General features: G+C 31.0%; 1 protein-coding gene across 1 annotated transcript in view; it reads left to right on the top strand.

The window, feature by feature from the left end:
• The window catches only part of Pkc53E (Protein C kinase 53E), a 1,159,983-nt gene extending 1,137,547 nt beyond the window's left edge, over positions 1 to 22,436 (top strand). Inside the window, exon 14 of the mRNA XM_081751140.1 lies at positions 473 to 22,436. Within this exon, the coding sequence (XP_081607266.1) occupies positions 473 to 625 (153 nt within the window). The 3' untranslated portion in view covers positions 626 to 22,436. The remainder of the gene's footprint in view (positions 1 to 472) is intronic.
• The last annotated feature ends 3,130 nt before the right edge of the window (positions 22,437 to 25,566 follow it).

Raw genomic sequence — 25,566 nt, 5'->3', positions numbered from 1 at the left:
GCTGGCCACTCCACAGACATACATCGAACGGTCCAGTGGTTCTGGAATATTTCGTTCATCCCGAGCTGGCCACTCCAGACATACATCGAACTGTCCAGCGGTTCTGGAATATTTCGTTCATTCCGAGCTGGCCACTCCACAGACATACATCGAATGGTCCAGCGATTCTGGAATATTTCGTTCATCCCGAGCTGGCCACTCCACAGACATACATCGAACGGTCCAACGGTTCTGGAATATTTGTTCATCCTGTCTGATATACACTAACGGTTCTAAGTCCAGTAACAGTTATCCACACTCTCAGGCTACACAGTGTTGCCATATCAAAACATTTTATCCAGAATTGCAAATACTACAGTCAGTCAAACATCATAACTTATACATAATTATGGGCTACCCTTATATAATATTGTATTATTTGTTTATTGTATTTTTCTGTTGCACTTATTAGTTGCATTTCTCTTCCTTACAGAAACACCGGAAAGATGTGAGCAACTTTGATAAGCAATTTACATCAGAAAAGACCGACCTTACTCCGACGGACAAGCTGTTCATGATGAATTTAGATCAAACAGAGTTCATGGGATTTTCGTTCCTTAATCCAGAGTATGTACAGCATGTTTAAAGAAAATGACGAACAAGGTGCTGTATCAAGAATGAATGAAAAACAATATTAATGTATTCGTCGTCACACAGCAAGAATATCCAAACAATAGTTTAGTTTCGCCACCAGGGATTAACCTTTGAAAGGGTTAGTCTTAAAAAAAAAACGTCGTATAAAATTATTACAACTATTACTTAAGGGTTGATAAACTACTGTTTGTTTATCGTTAACAATTTACACTTTTATTTGAATAATCTTTAAAATACACTTTTTTCGTGTTTAGGTGGTAAATGTGATAATACAATGTTAGTTGAGTACAAGAAATTGAGAAGACGTAAATTTGTCGTATGATTTTTCAGTTTACAAATTTTGTTTATCAGATCTCAATCTGATAACACCAGTTTCGAAATAAAAGCATTAAGAATAACAATAAACAAAGGAATACAATTTGATCCTCTTATGTACTGTTGAATTCAGTAAATACAATATTATGCTGCCAATTGAGCAGAGCACTTCAAATCTGATTGAATGGAGATAACTTTCTAGATAAAAAAAAGTCGTCCGACGTCATTTGGAAGATATCCTGGAAATTATCATATATATATATATATATATATATATATATATATATAATAATATCCCAATAAATATTACGAGGCGCCCAGAAAGTAAGTTCTGATGGTCTCTGAAATGAACATCAGAAGAAAATTATTATATTAATGTGGAGTTAGTGACACGTAACCCACTTTTCAACATATGTATGTATCATCCTTGTTGGCGTATTTGTCGTAATGCGCCACCAGCACCCGTGTCAAAGAATTCTGCTGCCAAAAGCTGAACCCAGGATGTCACAATCTTCTGTAGCGTAGCTGCGCTGTCGAAACGTTGTTCGGCCAGAAATCGCTTCAGATGAAGGGAGAGGTGGAAGTCGCTCGGCACGAAGTTGGGTCTGTAGGAAGGTGGTCAAAGATATCCCAAACAGCCGTGGTCGGCCTACGGTGCTCGTTATGCACATTCATGCGGGCTGCTGTGAATTGTCTGCACCATCTTCTCACCATACTTTCATTCATGACATCTGATTCCAAACACTTCATACATCTGCTGGTGGATCTCTGACGCCGATAGCTTCTTAGCGTGGAGAAGCCAGATTACTCCGCGTACCTTGTACTCGACGATAGACTGTATCTACACAATCATGTTTGCGTACCACAATTCTCTTATCATCCATACAACTGCGCTCGCGCCAGATTATGGCTACGTGTTCTGCCTTCAGTTCTTTGCAAATGCGTCCCGCTTTGACCACTCGTGCCATCTTGAGGCACTTTCGGATCTTACCTTGTGGATGCGTCTCGTATTTATCTATTTTTCAGATGAATGTGCTGTGTGATTCCTGCGAATACATAGAAAATATAAGCATTATTTTGTTAGATACTATGATGCGTAAAGCTGTTATGTAGGATGTTATATTAAAAGATGTACTTCCAAGTATATTATCTGTCCTATTGTTAGTGGACAAGTTTTCTTGATAGAATTTATATATATATATATAAATGTATTTACATTTGTATATGTCTCTACGTAAATTTACATTATTTATGTTGTTTTCTTTTTTTATGTTCCATTTTGAAAATACTTTTGCCATTTATATACACAATAGTTGTTAGTATTTCTTGGCCTATTGTTTTACATTCTTTGATATTGTCTTTTTTAATTATTATTTCTTCTTGATAAAGAAGTACATCGAGGACATTTATGCTGTAGTATTTTTTTTTTTAAAGTTACAAATTAGCCTATATAAATATTAACATTATATATAGGGACCATTTAGCTTAGAAATTGTTAGGTGATACTAATGCAAAGCGTGTTACGTATTTAGAATATTCTAATAGATTGTTGTATACCAACTAGTTTGCTAAATTCAGAAATAATTGAAATTTACTTTCCACATACTTTTGGTTTGAATTGTGCTATATTTTTGGATTTCAAAATATATAACAATAAAAGTAAATTATGATAAGTAAATTTTGTATATTGGAGATCTTTACTACTTAGAATTTTACTCTGATAAGATACTGTAAAAACCTCTTACACAAGTAAAATACAAATAGCGTTCAGTTCCGAAATACCTTCATATACAATTTTATATTTAAAGTAATGACATGAGTTTCATGTTTTACCTCACATTCAACCAGAATAAGGGTTTAGGTGGTTACATAATCATTCATATTTTCATCAAAGCTCCTATCGGAATCATTTTTTTTACAATCAACAGTGACGAATCTTGAGGTGTCAAATCGGTAAAATTTTAAATTTTATTTCTATAAGCTAAGAGAAGAAATCTCACCTAATGTATACAGCTTTCTGAGACTTATAAACATTTCTTCTCTTAGCTTGTAGCAATATATATATATATATATATATATATATATATATATATATATATATATATATATATATATATATATACAGATATGACTTCCCTCAAGAGTCGCCACTGTTGATCAATGAACATTAATTGCACTACTGTCTCTGTAAAAGTACATAATACCTTTATATATATTATTTTATCAATAAATTCGAAACAATGGGATAAATTGAAACACTGTTTTCAGGAATTAAAAGACGGTTGAGGTTATGTTTTCTCTGTGTAATATTAAATTGATCTATTTCGCATTTATTGACCATAATATGTAGGCGGTCAGTATGCAATTTTACTAATGATTTTCTTATTTTCCTTCTATTTCCTTTGCGATTTCCGGGCACACCAATTCAGAATACATATAAACTTAATAATAATAATAATAATAAAATCTTACCCATTTACATGTTCAACTTTCTGCAAACAATGTAAGACAAACTCGACATATTTTGGGCAACTTCAGAACAAGAGTTACAAAATTGTAGGTGATAATATTACGCTTTGGATTATATACAGGAACATACATGGAGAATTATTCGTTTCAATAATTCTTTCTTTGTATCATCTACATCTTTCCCTTCTATTTCACCTGAAGATGGTTATACATTTATGTCCGTAATATAAGAACTTTTTTCGTTGTATATTGCTCGTGGAAAGTTGATGGGAGATAAGATTTTATTTTATTTCGGTAATTTGTTAATTTTCCTGAACTGAACGCCTATATTCTTGTATAGCCTATGTAAACTATTGATTAATTCGCCTGTAGTTGGGCCTGGCAGTTGTATCATAAGATTTGTAAGTGATATTATTTACCTGTTCTCATAGCAATACAGCAACATGAACAATGCCTCAACATTAAGAATGATTTCTTGCAAGCTATCCTATAGCATAGAATAGTTAGAAGCCCTTTTATGTTATTATTTCTCGTACCTCATTCCTTGAGAGCTCCTTCGTGGCTAAGTGGTTGGCGTACGTGCCTTTGGCATGGGAGACCCGAGTTCGATTCCCGGCGGGAGCTCATGTGGTTAGGATTCCATATTAATCTGTAGGTTCACGTCTCATATAGCCTTGCTGCTGAAAGGGACGCTAAAGTCAAAATTCGAAGGTGACAAGTTTGGATTATAAGTTCACATTAATTATTAGTGGAAAATGAAATGAAATCTTTCAGTTGAATGTCCCACAAATATGCCTTTTAAATTAGGGAGACTGATAATTAAGGTAAGTGAATAATGATCAAATAATTGGTGGAATGAAATTGCTGGAGGAAACGGAAATACCCCGATAAAACCCATGGACATGATGTTGTTCAACACAAATTTCCTTGGCCGGGGAATAGAACCAAGGACACAAGGCACCAGCTTTCTACCACTGAGCCATCATGACCTCTCGAAAATGAAAAGAAAGAAAAAAATAATTGTTTGCATTTCATGTATAAATGCATAGTTTGACATAAACGTTCAATATCATTCATGTATATTAAATTGTATAAGGCATGGATACGAGGTAAAATCTTAGTTATGTTGGCTGGACTGCAAGCCAAAATATAACGTGTAATATAAAGCATAATATATAATAGCTTACGTGATTCAACAAAAAGACACAAATGTTGAGGAAGGAGTAGAAGAACGAAATATACTTTTATCGTTCCTTTTTTTTTTTCGAGCAAAGGGGAAAGAAAGTGAAAGAATGAGAGTAAGTACAAGTAAATCAATACATTAAATTGTGTCAGTAGTGAACATAAAAATAAAATAAAATAACATCTTTGTATTCTCATATTTCTTATCACTTCTGTTTGTATCTTCAAGACTTTTTCCAGCATCGATCTTTGAACTTAACAGTGTAACATGTTATCTGAAACATACGTTATTCCCTATTGTGGATTGAACTTTCTAGATCACACTCACAGAAAACATGCATGCTGCCAATTTGTATTATCAATGTCACTTGAGAATTGACTTTAAAATGTTTTGCAAACCCCAAGTTTTCGGTCACATTTCTTTCGTTAGATATTAAATGATTTTTACCGGACTTCATATTCTAATAGTAATTTAGGAAATGTTACTAAAAGAAACTGATAATTTTCTTATCAAAAAATAATTAACTTGTATGCTTTTCCTTCATTTTTAAAAAAATTACTATATAAGTGTTGTAAACATTGTTTCACTATTAGCCCTGGAAACTTTCTAATTGAAATGCAGTTATATTTTACTGTAAATGCTAAATCGAAGGAAATGGTAACTTCAAAGTTTCATTTCTAATTTTCAAATTCATTTTCTCATAGTGAGATACACAGTTCATTTTTTTAAAAGAGCATTGCTAAATTTATACCTATTAGAACTGAAAGATTATTCCTATTTGACTCTACGAACTTGCCAGCAATCATCGAAATAATTATGATAATTTAGCTGTAATTGTTTGCTTAATGAAAATAGAACTGATTTATATAAATAAAGTTACCATATTTAGTTATTTTATTTGTTTTTTAAAATATTTTTTTCTAAAGACTTGTATCAATTGCTGTATAACAAGTCGGTAAGTACGTCTATCTTCTCCTAAATAATATTGCCACTTTATAGATTTTTGGACGCTGGTTCCAAGTTCATTCTCCATTTTTGTCGGAGGGTTATGGTCTACGCATTACCCGCATAGTGACATAAAAGTGATTTAATTCCAATGAGTTAATTCAAAATAATAGTTTTGATATCATTTTATTACTTTAAACGTAAGGCACAATATCAGTATGCAATCAATCGAATACTTTCTTTTGATATTCCTTATTAAAAATATCTGCTTTACAACTCAAATGGTAGTAAATATATTGAAATAAAATGATTAATGTAGAATAGGTAAGAAAAATTATTAATTGTATGATTTAATTTAATATTGACAGGGTGAAATGGTCTATTGTAATCGAAAGCCTACGCAAAAAAAATCTGAAATGGCACATACCTACAGTTTATTCTTGGATTCTTGATTATGTTTCACGCATATAAACTGTCAATATGTATCTTTATGCTTCCCCCCCCCCCCCCCGCATTTCCTTGGCATAATTTCTCTATTACATGTAAATTTATACACGAGGGTAAGTTAAAATTTATCCGCAATGTAGCTACAGATATAAGTTTTCTTACATTGGTCATATTGACTTCTGTTCTCATTTAATTTATTGTTATACTGTTTTGTCCATGCTATGAAAGTTTAATCCTAATTCCTCCAGTTGTCTTCCTCTTGTTGCACGTAGATCATGGCAGCACCATTAAAAATTTTCATCAAAGAGGAATAACACGCAGTGATCCGATTTGTGTGGTCGGAAGATGTACCAGGGGCCGCAATCAATCGAAGAATTTCAGCACAATACGGGAACAGTATCTTGCCGCAAAGGAGTGTCTACGAATGGATTGAAACATTCAAAAATAGTCGTACAAGTGTTACGCACGAGGATGGATGGCTGTCCGGCTCCACACTTGTGCGACTATTTTTGAATGTTTCAATCCATCCGTAGCTACTCCGTTTCCGTATTGTGCCGAAAGTCTTTGATCGATAGCGGCTTCTGTTACATCTTCCGACCACAAAAACAGGATCACTGCTCCATGTTCCTCTTTGGTGCAAACTTCTAATAATGCGGCCGTTATCTATCTGGAACAAAAGGAAGACAAATAGACGAATTGGGATTAAACTTTCATAGCATGACCACAACAGCTTAACAATAAAATAAACGCGGACAATATGAACCATGTAAGAAAAGTTATAGCCCATTACGGATAATTTTTGACTTACCAATGTCACAATATACAATGTCGTAACAATATATATTCTCCAAATGTGATCCATTAGAGAAAGAGAGAGATAATAAGATTAGTTTATCATATTTGTATAGGATAAAATGAGTATTGTAATTAAATTGCGTTAAAAGTGCAGATTTGCAATCACTGAAAAATCTGTGACGTAGCGCTGTCATTTGAATCGAATTTAGACAACACTTCGCAATTGATCCGTATAAAATAAATATTGTCTTCAGTATAAATACAAATCTGCATAATTTATTAATGAAACATTTTCTATAATTTTAAATTCAAGTGTCTTGTGCCCTTCTATAGTTTTCTAACCAGAAGTATGTGGAAGTTCAAAATATATCTATACAGAAGGAAGTGATAATGATAGTAAATACCAATAGTAAAATTGTTTGCTTTATATAGAGTACATATAAATTTAAATATTGCATTTCTGTCTTTATCAGATATTGTTGTATTACGTATAGTACAAGTTATGACATAGAAAATAAAGTATTGCTCATATATTTGTGTACTCATAAGTGTGTGTGTGTATGTATTATATTTATATGTTCGTATTTTTCAATTGTGCCATAAAGAGCTTCATTATATTCAGATACTTATATATTGTAGTGTTTTGTATTCATGAGTTGATATAATTCATTTTAAAGAAGATATTTTCTATTTTATATTAGGTTAAAGACGAAGTACGTAGAAAGTGTAGAGTTTAAACTGGCTAACTATTGCCTTGTCATTTAGCAAAGTACCGTACAAAAAAGTCATTTTCCTAACAAAAAAAAAATCATTTTTGCAACAAAGTAGAATACCTTTATACCCTTACTCCCAACAAAACGAAAAAGATTTAAATTGTATAATAATAATAACATTTTTTTAGCAAATTTAAATATATAAATATTTAACTATTCTGATTTTACGCAGAAGCTTCAGATTAATCCTAGCAACAATATAATAACATTTTCTCTACGGATCTGGAGTCTTAGAACGGTTGAGTACGTTTAGTTTTTAATATAAAAATAATTACTAATTTTACGATTATGTTTGTAATAATGTGTATCTCTGTTAGTACAATGATTTATTTCAATATTAAATTACAGAAGATCCAAACGAACTATATAAGTATTGTTATGTACATGTAAGTATTGGTTTCAGTGCCGCATTTGGGAGCTCGGCGCCCCTAGGCACTTTTGCTGTCGACGCCCCCAGAAATTACATGTTTCATCACCCTTTCATGCCTAACTTAAAAATAAAACTTATATAAATAAATTATGCTTAATTAGTGAATTAACAATTTATTACAGTCAAATACCACTCACTAGATGCTACAGCTACAACTACATAGCAAAAACCAACAAATGGGAAATATGTTCTGGATTATTTTTTAGATTTCTTACGCTATCATTAAACATAGAATAGTAAAAAAGAATTGTTCATAAAATAGTGTATTTGCTCTTGATTTTTTAAAACTTTTTCACATGGGAATTTTTTTTAAAAAATATTACTTAATTTTTAAATTTTGCGCACTTCAAAATTTTTGCGCTCTAGGCACGGGCCTAGTCGGCCTAATGGGAAATGCGGCACTGATTGGTTTTAAGTATTTGCTTTTGCTACCTGGTCGACATTTTAGCAGTATTATTTGTTTATATACTATAAATATAGTAATTTAGAATGGCAGGAAAGACATCACAGCATGACTGTGTGTATAGCTCTAGAAGTAAGACTTATCGTCGAATAGCGTATGAACTGTAAGCTACAGTGTTTCTTGAGAAAAAACAAAAACAAACAGCTAAATTAATAGAGTATTTCTTCATATTTTTAAGTATTAAATTTGTATTCAAATGTTGATAATCCTCAAAACAATTCCTATAAAATGTAGAAGTGTTAGGTTTATTTAATTTTTTACTATTTTTTAAAATATTGTACTATAATTATTTTCAAACTAATATTAATAATCGGAATAAACAAAAAATGCGTGCATTTTTCAATATTTTAATGTTGAGTAACTGTGATAAAAGCATAATAAGATAGGAACAAAGAAAAACCAACGTAAAAGTAGAACAGCCTCAAAATAGAAACATAGAAGACAAGCTTCATCTAAGTTGGTGTATTTCACACGGAATGACTCCAAATTCGATTCAAGTTAATGTTATGTTTATTAGAATACTATCAGTTCAACATATATGATAAATAATTATTTGGATTTTAAAAATTGATATGATCTGAGAAATAAAACCCTTTTTTTTTATTCTATAAATAACAGTTTTTTTAATGGAAAATTAATATTTACCACTGCACTGAATTAATATTTAAACCAGCTATTCTATCGGTAGGCTTCTGCTTTCACTTTTAACCCAATCATAGGGAAATTTGTCTATGTTTCCTTAAATTTTCTTGAGTATAGTGTCCATCTTCAATTATTTTTTTGTAATCCAGCTGTAATACTATGTGTAATCTTGTCAAAGCTTATTGAATACATATATATATATATATATATATATATATATATATATATATACAACTGGTATCAACATTTTCTAAACGGTATAATACAACTCATACGGACTGTTTACTTAAAAATATTCAATCAGTAAATACTGGTAGCCAAACATGTTACCAAAAAAGTAAATTCAAATCTTATGACTGACAAATCCTATTCTTCCGTAAAATGAAATAATTTGGTTATTTGTACTTGTAAAATCTTACGTATATTTCGATGAAAAATAATTATGTAACTATTGTAAACTTCCCTATTTTTCAATAGAATTGTAAATTATGTAATGGGCACTTTTAGAAATATATACCAGAATTAGAAACATTATTAGGATTAGTCAACATAATTGTAACGATTGGATAAAAAAAAATCCGTTGGATGTGAATGCACTATTGAAAAAAAAAAGTTTGTTAGTTGTAGTTTAGCGTCCTTTTACAGCATCGAGGCTATGTGAGACGTGGACCTACAGTTTAAGGTAGAATCCAAACTACCGGGAATCGAATTCGGGATACCGTTCACCAAAGGCACGCACGCTAGGGACAAGACCAACGGGGAGAGCATTTTTAAAGGATGTAAGTAAATACATACAAGCGCTGTGCATCTATTTTTGCATTGAAAATGATAACAATAGGTTATTGAAACCGTCTTCAGTTTAAATAACAATTCAGTGCAGTGGTAAGTATCAATTTTTTTATTTATTAGCTAAGCAATGCGCTATTTGCAGACTTTAATACAATTATTACAGCACTATAACAGATTTATTTCAGTTGAATATAATTTCCTTCTTTTCTTTTTCCTTTTCTTGCATGTCTTGATAAGAATAAATTCTATTTAATATAAATAAACATAAAAAAAGATATAATTAAAACGATTATTGTGTTCTAAAACTGTGCGCAGAGTATTGTGATTGTATTAAAAAACTACTAAATTTTTTCATTTTATCTGGTAAAATTAACATTGATAAAAAAAATATATAATTTGCGAAGTTGAAATTGACAATTTTTGTCGTAAATCAGTCACAGAACAGTTACAGTTTTCAAAATTTATAAAACGCAGTATAACATCGAATAGAGAATCTCTAAAATTTTATTTAAAAAATTCTAATATGGAGACCGGAGAAAAGAAACTTTCAGATGCATTTCTCTTGTAGGTTTCCTCTTATTCCGTCGCGGTAATTCAAGTTCTCCGTACAGTTACCACAAGCAAAATATTTTTTTTTTTTTTTGTTTCCGTTTTAACAATTTATCATTATTTATAATCTCGATTAACAAAATATAACTGATAATTATAGTACATACACGTAAAGCTTTTTTTTTTTTAAATCCCTACAATAAAAAACCAAAACCAGTGAATTTTATTACAGTTACTTGAAAATATCCTTAAACTTTCAGATTGAGTTAATATTGATACAGTTTGAAATAGAAGTTTCTGCAGATGTACGAGCAGAACATTTTTATTATTTGCTTTGACCACATAATCAAGTTGATTTGTAGATAGGTGTAATCAATATCAGTGTAATATTATCTTCATAAAACAATTTTTCTCTTTTGTTTAATTTGAAATAATCCAATATAATAAAGCTCAGGATGGCAACATGTATACATTTTCATATCTAACGTGTTTGTTGTAGACAATATATATATGTTTGTTACAATTTATTAACATACATCTACTGTCTAACTCATTTTTGTAGCTTCTAACCTATATGAAACGCTTTACAATTAACGATAATATTTAGATACTAGCTCAGTTGTATGATATATTTACCTAAAATAAGTAATAGATTTTAAAAAAAAAATCCTAACTTGATTTTCTCAGTACAAAACTTGTTTTTTCCCTTCATTCGTATTTTGTGTTTTGTAAATCTTTACTCAAAGTGTAAACAATATCATAATTGTGTGACTTGAAAGTTTGTGAATACAGAGAATGATAGTAAATACTTACGTATATAGTTGAGTCTTACTATTCACACTATTGTTAGAAAACACAAGAGTGGCAATGTTACGTGAAAAATGTTAACTTACACTCATATTTTTTTAAAAAAAAGAAAGCATTAACTATACGATATTCTAAGACTGGTTATCGATATGTCTGTAAACTGTGTTTCCTGTTTCCGTAAACTGTGTTTTGTTTATAAAGTTAATTGAATGTTTGTTTAGAGATATCTTGAACGTTTAGACTTATTTTGAATTTGAATATGTGATAACATCATTTTGAGTCAATATTGTATTTACTTACTTCATTTTCAAATGGTTATTAATTAAGACCCAGAAATATCTTGGAAACACTTGCTACAGAAAATAATTGTTTATAATGTAAAATATTCTTCATACAACAAGGAATTTCCATAAAACAAGAATTTTCCTGTATTGAAATTTACCTAATCAAAATTTTCTTTAGTTTTTAGCTTAAATTCACAGAGAAATTTTTAAACCCGAGGTTTAAGTTTTTTTTTTTTTTTTTTTAATATAAATATCCTACAATTTCACCAATGATGACATATTAATTTATTGATTTATTTGTTCAAATTTAAGAAAAAGTCTTTTGAGTAAGTTGTTATGGGAATGTGTTCATAAAGATATTATTTATATCTTGATCAGGTAAGTATATATTATGTCAATCATCCAATCGATGAAAAGAAAATAATAAATAAACATCGTGTTAAAAATTGGGTTTTTATCTGTTAAAATTCTGTATTGCGCAATTTTGTCATTAAGCGTAATAGACTATACTACAAAGTTTTGGTACTCCAAAATTATCTATTACATTACAATATTATTGAGTTTAGTACGAAATATTCTGATAGCTTGTGTGAACTATCGTTTTCCTATCTGATCAGAATGAAGCTATATATCTTTACATTTACAATTTAAAAAAAAAACAAAGAAAAAACATTCTGATGCAACAACCCACACAGGACTATGGCTTGCCAAATGCCAATGAAATATAGTCAGTGCACAGACTTTCAGAGTCGTTATTACTGATTTTCTACCTCAGATTAACTTCAAAATACCCTCATTTCCTAAACAGCATGAAAGACATTAAAGGGATTTTCCTGTTAGTATTATTTTTAACGTTAATTTTCAGCAACTATTTTACTTCCAACACTTCATGCTAGCTATTTGTTTAGCAACATTATTCTGTAAATTTTTTTTAAAAGTTTTGAAAATAAAGCTAACCTAATTCCGGGATATATAGTTTACATACAATTATTTATCGAGTGTATGGAGCACATTGTAATATAAGGGATTACTTACCTACTAATATCCTCAGTCAATCTTTCTTCGTATATTTCGAGTGTTGCACTCGGACATACATCATTACGGACACATAATGGCTTTTCTTCTTCTTCTTTTTTTTAATAAGATCTTCAGATAACTTTTATATCAAGAGTGGTAATTTAAAAACTTTTATGAGTTTTTTTTTTATCAGTAATGATGACTGAAATAGTATAGCAGGAGTAATCTACAATATAACTGACCAAAAAACAATATAAGTACTGATAACAAAAAAAAAAATGTCGTCGTGTTGATGCAAAAATTATGTGAAGATCACATTTTGAAAAACAGAGTTAAACCATTGTGTATTCCTGAGCAATTGTGTCAGAGTCTAACACTCAAAATATAAGGGAAAAAATTGACTGAGGAACAATAGTAGGATTCTTTATATATGCATATAATTCGTGTACTCAAAGAAAATTTAAAAGTTGAGGACAATATTGACTCAAATATGATTATGACAAATTCTAATGTATATGTCGAGAAATTGATTTTAAGTAAGTTTATTTTCATAATACTATAACTTGGTTTGACTATTAATTAAAAAAAATAGTGTAATCGGAAACGGAGGGATTGATTGTTTGAAACAAAGTGAATTTCGAATCTTTAATGGCTTTCGTTTAAGCATGTAGAAAGATATGAGAAGCAACTAAGTCTGTGTTACAGAAGAAATATCATATTCTTCTAATGTTAAATTAAAGAAAGAATATTTGCTGGTTAACATGTTAGAAAAAATAATAGAAATTGTTATTCCTTCAAATAAATCAGGAACAAACTTAATTATTGGAATAGTGTGTGTTAATTTAGAATTTAAAAAAACTTAAGAAGACATTTGTTGTTTGTTAATTCTTCCCTTTCTGTATATAAATTGTAATATCTCTTGTCATGGCCTAATAATTATACAATTGTATATACTGTTTTAACGAAACTTAGTAACTGGTCTTGTACTGGGAGAGATTCTTGATATAAATGATGTTTCTGTACGAACAAGTGCAATTTGTTGTAAATGATTCTTATTGTGTACGTATATATATATATGATGATGATGTACGTGTCTGTGAGTATGTGGTTTCAGAGTTATTATTACTGAGTCAATTGAAAGCGTGATTTCTAGATAAGGAACATGTTTTCCTCATTTTAGTGTTGTATGTGGCAGCATATCTTAAAAATTGATCATTGTTAGCAAAACTGAGATGAGTCACCTCTTGAAACAACGATGCTGATAAAAATTACTTTTATTCATCATAAATGTTTGTTGCATTTCTGTAAAACTTCCGAATTGTTACTATTGAAATATTCTATAAATATACTATGTTAAATCTACAGAAGAGTCTCATTGTCATTGGTATTTCTATAAAACCTTCTTTGGATTTTCTAGTGGGGAGAGAATGGAATTGGTTTTGTTAATTACAGAACCTATTAGTTTCTCTATGAAGATAAGATCCTATGTAATTTCATCTAAAACATGTGTCATTATTTGGATAAACTAGATGTTGTGACAACTTTTGCCATTGGTGTAAATCTGAACAGCAAATGTTTCTCAAAGAAAAAATGATTAAATGGTTTATTATGGTGTTAAACAATATCTAAAAAGTTCATTAAATCGGTTACGGAATAAGAATTATCTGGATTATACTAGATGCTATATTGTTACAAGTAATATTTACGTTACACATATGGAAGAAAGTATATTATATATAATCATTGTGATATACAAACATAAATAAACTTAATGAGCCTAATTGGATATAATGCAACGAATGCAGAAGATGGTATAGTGAATTATGTGGCAATCTTTAAATTTGGTTTACTAACATTGTAACTAAATTTTGAGAATTCTCTGCGAGCATTTATATAATTAAACATGTCATTTTGTAAAAGCTAACATTATCTAAAATTCTTGAAGTTGTCTCTTCGTGTTGATTAGTTTATACAGCTAAATATGTTCCCTTAGAAGCCAGAAGAACCATACTACTTTTTTGAAAATACAGAACATGTATCATTTGTTACTTTGTTAAAATACAATAACTGTCTCTCGTGATAATAAAATATCATATAAAAAATTGATATTTGAATCATTATCGTTATTTCCACGCTGGAAAACAGCCGTTTTCCGTTTCAACTCGCTGGATATGCTGGTCAGTACAGTTTCTGGAAGTGATATTCCTTCTTTCAGAGAAAAAATAGTCAACACAGATAATAAATGTTCTGAAGAATTGTTTTGAATAAGAAGCACATGAATATGTCTTAAGTATAAAATTTAAATAAGTTTTGATAAGTAATTTTTTCTTGGTTTATTGAATATGCAGAGTGTTAAAAAAATGTGTCACATTATTTTGGGAACATTCCTTACATCAAAATAAGAAAAAAAAAAAGTTCATATAAACCTGTGCTCAAAAGTGAATAGTTTAGGGATTTTAGGGTGCCGAAAACATGAAACAAATGAAATTTAAAAGTTCATAGCTCCAGTACTATGGTACCTATTGTAGTCGGGTCAAAATATCACTGAGGAACTGGTATGCGAACTATCCAAATATCCATTTTTAAGAATGCTCCAGTACTTGCACACCAATTTTGAGAGAGGTAGGTGGAGAGCGATCAAGTACTCCTAAATAGCCTCTCTAAAAATGATTGTGCAAATACCGGAGGTTCTGAGAAGATGGATGTTTGGATAGTTCACATACCAGTTCCTCAGTGACGTCATAACCCTATTACGATCGGTCCTATAGTAAGTGGACCTATGGACCTTTAAAGTTTTCACGTTTCCGGCACTCTATAACTACGAAACAATGCACTTCCGACCACAGGTCCATTGGAACTTTTTCCTTATTTTGATGTGAGGAATATATTCTCAAACTATTGTGGCAATTTTTTGTAACACCCTGTATATGCATTTCAATATTGCCTAGTTTGTGATATAAACCAATCCATATAAAGTAATCGAGAAATAAAGGGATCTCTTTACTGGCCTTTAAGTAAAAACTATTGTTTTGTCAGTGTATTATATCAACTTACCATTATTTTACTGAAGTTGTTCTCCGTTTAAAGTGAATGCTATGGTTGTTTTAGGTGTTAGTACAATTTATTGTTCTATCAAGCTCTTATAGACTAAACTCAAACAGAGTGATTTATGGAAGGCCGAAACACAAAGTGTTATTTTCCTAATCTGAAATAATAAACCAGAGAAAAGACATACATGCCTTTGAAGGAAGTAACAATTCCCAACTTGTCGAACACTAACACAATACTAATTAAATGTTAAACATCAAAAGTTCTCTGAAATTTGACTGTTGAGTATTGAAATCGAGACTGTGTTCTCATTTCCTTTAAACTTATTCTAGCAGTAACTTTGTCGTATTTTTTTTTAAAAGCAGTGAAAGTTGATAGTTAGCTGTTCTAATGTTAACCAATACACAGACACTTTTCGATAAAAATATATGTTTAAATACCTAGCTTGATAATAAATTTCAGTTTTAATATTATATTTCGTCGCATTGTATTAAGTATTCTATAATTGTTTAATTTAAGTTTAGTAAGTATTGTTTAATTTTAGTTTTCAAAATTAAAAAAATAATAATAATAATAATAATAATAATAATTGCACTTCGGAGAGAACTGTAACTGAAAAAAAGTAAGTTTTTAACGTGGATTGTAACTATATCTTATTGATAGCTAGCTGAAAGTACCGGTCGTTGCCGGGTCTTAATTCAGAATTTGGATAAAAAGATAAGACGTCCGTTGTCCAGGCGTTTATCCTATGGTGTTATATAAGCCAGCACTTTCAATATATAATGAGGGTTACATACAGTCAGGGTGTTCTTAGAACCTACGAGAAACGTGCGTACATTTTCAGTTACTCGCAAATTTCTCCAAAGCCGAAAATCGAAAAAAAAAAAAAAAAAAAAAAAAAGCTTCATATGTGCTTAGATCTTGTCAAGATTTCTGTGTGTATAAAATTTGGTGGCTGTAGGTACTTCTTTCTATGCGAAAATCTGGTGGCACATTATTTTATTATTATTATTATTAAAGACCAGTATATAAGTAACATTTTCTACAAAATATTACAATACTTTAGCAGTGCAGATCCAACAGTGGGAAACGGTAGGTTAGCCAATTGCCAACATTGATTCTACTTTGTAACTTGCAGCTTTGCCGAGCATTTGCCAACGTAGTGCTTACGAAACAAGTAAAATTGCGATTGGTAGTATAACGTTGAAACGGTTGGACAAATGGCCAACAGACACTTTAAACTGCATTGGGCTTGCCAATTCCGAACTATACCAGCCATTAGCCAACGTAGGGCCTACTAAGTTTCCTAATAGGATAGATAATATACTTAAACATATAAATATATAAACATAAGATTATAACGTAATTGATACTTAGCCAAATATTGTTACATTCGAATCGAAGAAATTTTTATGGAATTTTAGCAAAATTAAAAGAAGAACATTAAAAGTAACGGATTAATTATATTATTATCTGATAGATATGTCTTTATTGTAATATTTTGTAGGTAATATTATCGAGATGCGAACCATATAAAAATGAGTTCTTTCCTGCAGAAGTTCTACGCAAAATATTGCTAACTCTTATATCTTAGCTTCAGCCTAATTTTCACTTGGGTATCTTCATAGGTATTCTGTCATTATTGGCAGGTTATTTGCCAATCTTCCACGCTCCGCGGTCTTCAGCCTACCTCTTCGTCTTCGTATACGATTTTTCTATTTTAATACCATCCATCAACTGTAGCATCTTTCACTTCTTCTTCGTTTTTTGTACTACCATGCCGTCTAGCACGTCCCTCATGATACAGTTCCTTCTTAACCAATGTCTCAAACCGTTTCTCTTCCTCTTTTCAATTCCATCTAAAATTATTCTTTTATCCCCTACTACTCCTAACACTTCCTCATTTCCTTTCCGTTCGACCCAGATAATTCTCTCCATTCTTTTCCACACACACATTTCGAAAGCTTCCAGTCGCTTTTAATCGCTTGTGTAATGTCCATGTTTCTGCCCTATAGAGTATAATACTCAACGCGAACCATTTTATGAGTATTCTCCTTAACTTTTATTCAAGGATCCATTAAATAGGACTTCAGAGATACGAGAACGATATTCATGACATAAAAAAGGCAAACAGAACTGAAACTAACTCTTTTTGTTTCAACCTTTTATAATTTGCTACTAAAGCTATAAAATTTGAATCCTTCCAGCTACTTACCCAAATCTAACGATCTTATTCTAGTGGTGCGCTATGGAAGCTAAACGAAATATACACTAAAACAAAAGTTCTTACCTGCATTTCACGTTCTGTAATGCACTAACATTCAGACTATCTTCGATAGATATTTTAAAGGTGACAGAATAAAAGACGTAAGACGAAATATAATACTGATGAAACTCTACTCTGTAGTATGTAGATATAGTTGTTCAGAGAGCTGAAGGAAGCACCCAAAACAACAAGCATCAGTGGTTCTTCCACTTAGAGGAGTTCATGACTAAACATGTTCATTTGCTAGAGGGTAAGATTTTTCATTCATTAAGTTTATTTTTCACTTTAATGAAACAGGAAAAGAAGATAAACATCTAGAAAAACAAGCACTGTAGAGGTTTCAAGTATAGCTTTTATTTTTTTTTATTGTATTTTAGAAATTTAACTACCATTCTGTTACCTTCTACGATATGTCTCCTAAAAGACATGAAATTATTGGAATATTTTGCAATGTTATTGTATATCTTACATCCATACAATCTAAACTTTAAAGCGTAGACTTCTAATAAAATCTTGCAAGAGACAAATTAGTCAAAGTACAGGGCTCTCCAAAAAAATAATGGAGTCAAATGTGTTTGAACAAGTTTGTATTATGCACCTCAAAAAAATTTAAAAGAAATCTCTTTTGTGATTGGGTTGTGATAAATGTCCGTCTATTACCAATGTTGTGTGTGTGAGAGAAGGAGTTTTTCTATACATATGAATAGAAGTAATTCTACTTTCCTTAAGCTGAGAACCACTTTGTGATGTCTTCACACAAAATATACTCATCGAATGGAATTTCTGTGTGTGTGTGTGTGTGTGTGTGTTTGTGTGTGTATTAGTATGGGTGTATATTCCTCAAATTGACCTTGTCTTAACCTATTCTTGTTTTACCGTTTCAAATTCAATCATAGATAACTTTACAAGTCAATTTCCTCAAATAATATTCACATAATACCCAAACACTATCGTAGTTCGCTATGTAAAATTTAGCCTATTATTAAAATAAGTAGTCAATGGATGAGTCAAGCATGATATATTTTCACCAATACTACCGTTGTCATTTGTTTCCAGTGGGTTCCAAAGACATCTTGAGATATGACCTACATATAGAAATTAGAATAGGTTATATTTTGTGAGACTTATAAAAGGTTTATAATGAGAGAGACGATTTTTGTGTAGATTTTCGAAAGATGGAACTTTAAAGAACAAATTAATCAAATGTAAGGAGGGTAAATAAACGTGTTTACATGAAAATAAAATGAAATATATATACCAATTTATGTTTCCTTTACTTAGTGGATGTAATGTTTAGAATTGAAAATGTGACTTTTGACTACTTGGAGTTAAATTGACAGTCTAAGTAACACAATTACTTGACTCATCCATAATGAAATTCATTAGTTATTTCACAGTAAGAGAGAACTGTTAGTTTATTACAACTTGGCGTATTTACATTTTTGAAAAATGTTAGTTCAAACAAATTAATTAAGGAGAACTTAGGATAATGTTGTGTTTAATATATTTCTTATGATGTGGCACTTTTTTCCCTTAGTTTACCTACTTTTGGCTTTAACGTGTGAAATTGATAAAATTTGTTTTTCCATTCTCCGCTTAAGACATTGTTCAGTCTACCACGAAATATTAAGAATAAGCACATTCCGTTGCTGAGAAGGACAAATGAAAGCAAACGTGTTTCCACAAAGTGAACAGTTTCAGGTTTAAAACTAATTTATTAACGTTATGTTAGTTACGATTATGATTATAATTATGAGTAACTATCTTAATAACTTCAACAACTTCGTGGCCAATCTTCCCGAGATAAAGTTACTTGTTAAAAAAAAAAAAAAAAATCTGCATAATTACAGTAGTTTTGGTTATTAGAAAGGAGGAATTCTATTCTTCTATTTTCGAATAGAAGGTAACTATTTGAGAAACTATCGAGATTTCTACTGAAATTGAAAACACAAAATGTTAGTGTGTCATACGAAGACTTTTTTCTTCGTATAATTTGATCGTAGGGTTAGTTGCAATACTCAACAAAACAAAGTTCATATTTAGTACGCAGAAATCACTTAAGAGGCCCCATAACGGCGAAATTAAAATACCGCTAATTTTACAGTAATTACGTGGCAACTTCGAATAGATAAAAGATAATCGAAAAGTAGAACAAGAACTCGCTAGACAATATTATTTTACATGAGATACCGTTAACGCGACTCACTTATTTGCTTTCAATTTCCAGTCATTTAGAAAATCGGCATTTATTTTCGCGTTTCTAAATGGCTGCAAACGGAAAGCTACTAGGTGACTCGTGATAACGGTACCTCATGCAAAATAATATTGTTTAGCGCGCTCTTGTTCCACATTTCGATTATCTTATCTCTTGAAGATATCACATAATTACTGTAAAATTAGTGGTATTTTAATTTCACAGTGACTAGGTCTCTTGAAGAAAATTAATAAAAACATCAGCATTTAAAGATGTATTAATATTTATGTTCGAGTCAACAAGTTAAGTTGAATATACATATTTCATGTTTCCTCCCTAAGTCTAAATTTTCCCACACATATATTATGTTTATAATCTTGAATTTCAGTTGCAGTACTTTTACACAACTTGCGTCTGAGTCATCAGCTAAAAAAAAGAACTTCGTTCAGCTATATATGAACAGAACATATTGAAACGTTTATTTACACAAACTTGCAAAACAATAATACTGAAATGCGATATATACAACTTTTCTGCAAAGTTGACTAAGGCTTCCGAACTTATAAAGCTTAAGATTGGCGCTAGACAAAATTGATGCTCCTTCAGCATAAGCTAATTTCTATCTGAATGATTTCAATAAAAAGAAAAGAGATTATCCCTAGAAAACATTCACGTAAATACGCTGCGAATTTTTAGAAAGTAAAATTTCTACTTTTATATAAAATTGTTACATACTGAATAAACTTGCAAATTGCTGTAGGCTTATTCGAAGTTAATTTTTGATTCAGTTAATATCTTATTTTGTATTCACTAAATTATAGAATATATATATATATATATATATATATATATATATATATATATACCATAGGTGTAAATTAATCCTAACGATAGAAAAAAATAGTCTGTTTTCTATAATTCTTATATTAAAACTAATTACATCCTCTTACCTCAATTGTGTATGGATGAAGGAGTGCTATCTGTGCATTTTGTATGTGAATCGATTAATGTATTTTTTTTAACGTTAATTGAAAAAAATCACAAGTTGCTTATCAGGGTAGTATTGGAATTGGTATGAAACAGTGCACAGTATTTTGTTGTGCAGGAAAGTTTTTTTTTTTTTTAAAAAAAAAAAGAAAGAAATGCTAGTATGGTGTAAATGAATTGTAGCAATTTGTCTACGAAATAATAATTCCAGAAATCGCAGTTCTGAGAGTACAATAGAAATGATATTGATTAATCTTGCTTCAAAATTAATTAATTATGTAACATCAGTAATTACCGTATTTCTGTTCCGAAAACAATCTATATAAATTATAATCAACTGTTCAAAACAAAGTTGTAATTCAGAGTTCACAAATTTAAAGTTTTGGCTATTAGTACGAATAAGTAGTAATCTCCTAGTTATAAGACTGTGTCCTAATTACATGATATACAATGACACATAAAATGTTAACCATTATTTAAGGAATTAAAATATAACAGTCCAGTCCGGTGGCTCTCAAGCTGTGCCATAAGAAACTCTATATGCTATATATGCTAAGGACGCTGTGAACCAAGAAATAAATAAATAAAAAGAACACTTTTAGTACCATTGATTTAACATATTCTAAATCTTTTTCATGCGTGTACAAACGGTAATTACTGTACAAACTCGCAAATATGATCGTGAACGACATTATTTCCCTTATACTACCATAACAAAAACAAGGATGTGAGATAACTTCGCTAAATACAAAAATTGTGTAGTAGTTCCATGCATGCAGTCAACTGTGAATCAGTTGTTGTTCTAAAAATTCAGCATTTTTAGACGTACAGGAATCCAGTTTAGGTTCACTAATCCATCTTCCCAAATGACACACTCATTACAGGAATATGCCAATTATGTCCATGTATAAGTCACTACTATACTACAGAAATTGCTCTATGCAGACATTGTAACTTCTAGAAACAACTAAGTATTTACTTTGCTTACAAGTCTGTTGAGCAAACTTCGGAATATATATATCCTCAATAAGTCGCTTCAGCATATTTCTGAACATAATCATGTTAATTCCAAGATTTACTATACAGCAAATAAAATCCCCGGTATCTTATATTTATTCTTAACTGAAATAATAGTACTAGTATTGACATATAGAGCAAGAGAAAATTTGTTTCGGAAGGCAAGATTTACTAATCGTCAGTGATAAGACCTGAAGTGTATTACGTATAGTTATAATTAAAGGCTTAAAATAAGATTGTTAAAAACTTCCAACAAAATGGTTACAAGTTGTTATTTATTATAAGTTTTGTTTTTATAGGAATAAATGAAAGTAGCTCCTATTGTCAGGAGGATAGTCTTGAGCATACAAAACAATTATGGGAAATTGCTTCTTTTAAGAAAATATATATATATATATATATATATTTTCTCGCTCTTCCACTTTGATCACGTTGCAATATTATCAATCGTCATGCTTAATCAAAGGCATATCTAGGTGAACCAGGTCTAACTGCTCATTATGTACTCTTTATTGGTTTTAAATTGCTGAAGCAAAGCAGTTCACATACACTGTACAAAAAACAGAATGAGATATTAACTATGCTCTACTAAGATAACCTTTTGTTTTTACAGCGGCTATTTTGTACGTCATTTAGCCAATTCACACAAGAAAAAGAAGTTTATCTATTTTTAAAGTACATTTAACACTGAATTCTTATCCCATGCAGTATGTCATTTGTGTTGTACTTCACTGCGAATCCGCAAATTATTTCGGTAGGCAATGTAACTACATCTGCTTTTTGTTATTGTACCTTCGTAAGTAGTTCGAGGACATTAAATGTATCAGAGTGAGTGGTAAAAGTTTAGCGTAAATGATTATATAAATGTATAAATAAAAAAAAATATCTGTAACATTAAAAAAAAATATTTTGTACCATATTTCAGACAGTATATGTATATAAAGTACGTAATGTTGTATTCTTACATATATATATATATATATCAATGATTAGCCATCTATATTTCTTCTTCAGAGAAAACCTACATAATATATAATGCGTTTTGTTTATTTTTTATGTGTATCTCTCAGTTTCTAGTGGAAATTGTGTATTTCCATTCTAGAATGAAATAAATAGTGATAAAATTATAACATTTTTTAATTCATTATCAAATCCATTTTCCTTTTTAATTGAAAAACTGTTGGCAGATGTCTATTAATGGATAAGAGAATACAGGGCTACTACAAATGATCTGATTTCGTTCGCATTTTGTGTTAAACGTACAGAACATAGGGTATTGAAACATATTGCATGAAAAAAAGTTTTTAGCTACAATTATTACAAATTCTCGATATGTTCTCCTTTAGTCACACGGCATACATAGCCCCAACTCCATCCATATATACCTGGTTCGGTCCCAGCTCGCGCCAAGTGGACTTAGTCGTAGATAAACACTGTTGGTGGGTTTTCTCCCGTTTCCTCCCATTTTATTCATTCCGCCATTGCAACCATTTCTCATCTTCACCGTCTCCTTTAGCTTAGCCAGCATAATTATGGGACGTAAAACTGGACGTAATGATTTTCTATCCACGCATATCCTGGTCAACCCTACCCACAGCCATTCTGATGCGATTCTTCAGATTAAGATTAGCTATCAAAGGTGGTTACCGCAGCACTTTCCACACTCCGATATGACATATCAAGCCCTCTGGAGCTTCGCACATGAACTTCTCTTACGGGTTCAACGCTTACACGCGCCTAGAAACCAAGCTGGTAGTTTCTTAAGATAACTGAAACGATACTGGGTGAGTTTTTCTTTTCATGTTGTATGTTTAAATACTCTATATCATACTTTTAGCACAAGATGCGAACGAAATCGGTGATCACTTGTGGTAGACCTGTATATTGCATCCAGAGCATTTTCATATACAAACAAAACCTATTCCAGAAAGGAAGAATGTATTTTTGATCCATTATCAGCTATTATTTTAGTAAATCTCTTTAGATTAGTAGTGATATTTTCTAACTAGACAAACATTTATAATAGAAGATACTTGCGTGATAGATTTAAACAAAAGTACACAGAAGATAGTAAGCAATAAATAAATAAATAAATAAATCAAAATGCCTTTCAAACTTGGACGGGTCGTCAATAGAGATGTAGATCAAGGTTTGTGTCGTCATTAGTCATTTTAAATGTTATAACGGAAAATATAGTGTAGCAAGAGCAACCCAATGTCTGCGTATGGTTTCAAGAGAGAGGTGGAGAAACTAGAATGGAGATATAGTTCACAGGGAAACGTGTAGTGAAATCTGGAGGAAAGATGAAAGTGAAGATGATGATAAATATAAATAAATAATAATATTAAATCTACTTATAAAAGGGAAAACAAACCGGTTTATGCGTCACACTATCCTAGAATGTTAAACAACCTTGTTTAAGACAGTGTAATGCTGGTTGCAGAAATACAAGAGAAAAATAAAATTTCTTAGAACAAGAGGGAAAGGTCTCAGTGTATCATGTTAATTCCTAACAGTCAAGTCACAGTACTAAATGTCACTACGTGTGCTATAACTTTCCTGCTTGATGCTAATAGATGTCACTACCTGCGGGATTGTTGGGTATAAGGAAGTCCTTAAATAACTGCTTAAAAATATGGTATGGAGTTTGCAGTGGTTGGTGGGCAAATTCAAACAAATCCAAATCTGTTAAATATAAACAATTAGAGCTTTTAATGAGACACGATTTTGTACAGCAGCCGACAGTTTGGGCGCAATAATAATAATAATAATAATAATAATAATAATAATAATAATAATAATAATAATAATAATAATAATAATAGTAATAGTATACCATCACGAAAGCTGAAAAAAATAATAAACACGCCACGTTCCATATAAACATGCGATTGCGCTGCTATTGTGTACGTATAGTGTTGCTCATGCAGTGTATGCATACAAAGACACAACTGTAAAGTGTTTGAATTGGACCGTCCTAAAGTCCTCTTTTCCAAGTAGGAACAAGTGTTCATGAATAAAGACTGAGGTCACATTTGACAGAAATATGATATATCTCACCACCACACAGAGGTTCAAACATGGACACGTTGACTATTGCAAGTGACCATTTGGCGCATTACAACGTGATACACTTGTTTCGGGAGCGAATTATTGAGATAGACAAAACCTTGCCGCGAATCATACGAACCAGAATTAAAACAACAGTCCTATGAACGATGCGAGGATGAACATTTTGATACCAGTAGTCACTTGTGGCCACTGGCCAAACCGTGACCACCGGTTACTATTTGGTACCAATATGTTCACCATCCTCTTAGGTATTGATCAATACAAATATGATCTATGATTTACGATTCCCAAGATGTGGCTCCTTAAATCTCCCGAAATCGGAACTTTTTTGGCCAATATCTCGGGAACGGTAAGAGTAACGCGAAAAATTCCATCACTTTCTCAAATAGTTTTTGATGCACTATCGAATGGAGGGCTCAAAATTGAAAAATTCGCAAATAA

This window comes from Thermobia domestica, chromosome 3 (genome assembly GCF_964235325.1).
Source record: "Thermobia domestica chromosome 3, izTheDome1.hap1.1, whole genome shotgun sequence".
Classification (NCBI taxonomy): Eukaryota; Metazoa; Arthropoda; class Insecta; order Zygentoma; family Lepismatidae; genus Thermobia; species Thermobia domestica.
This window is presented reverse-complemented; position numbering and strand designations above follow the sequence as displayed.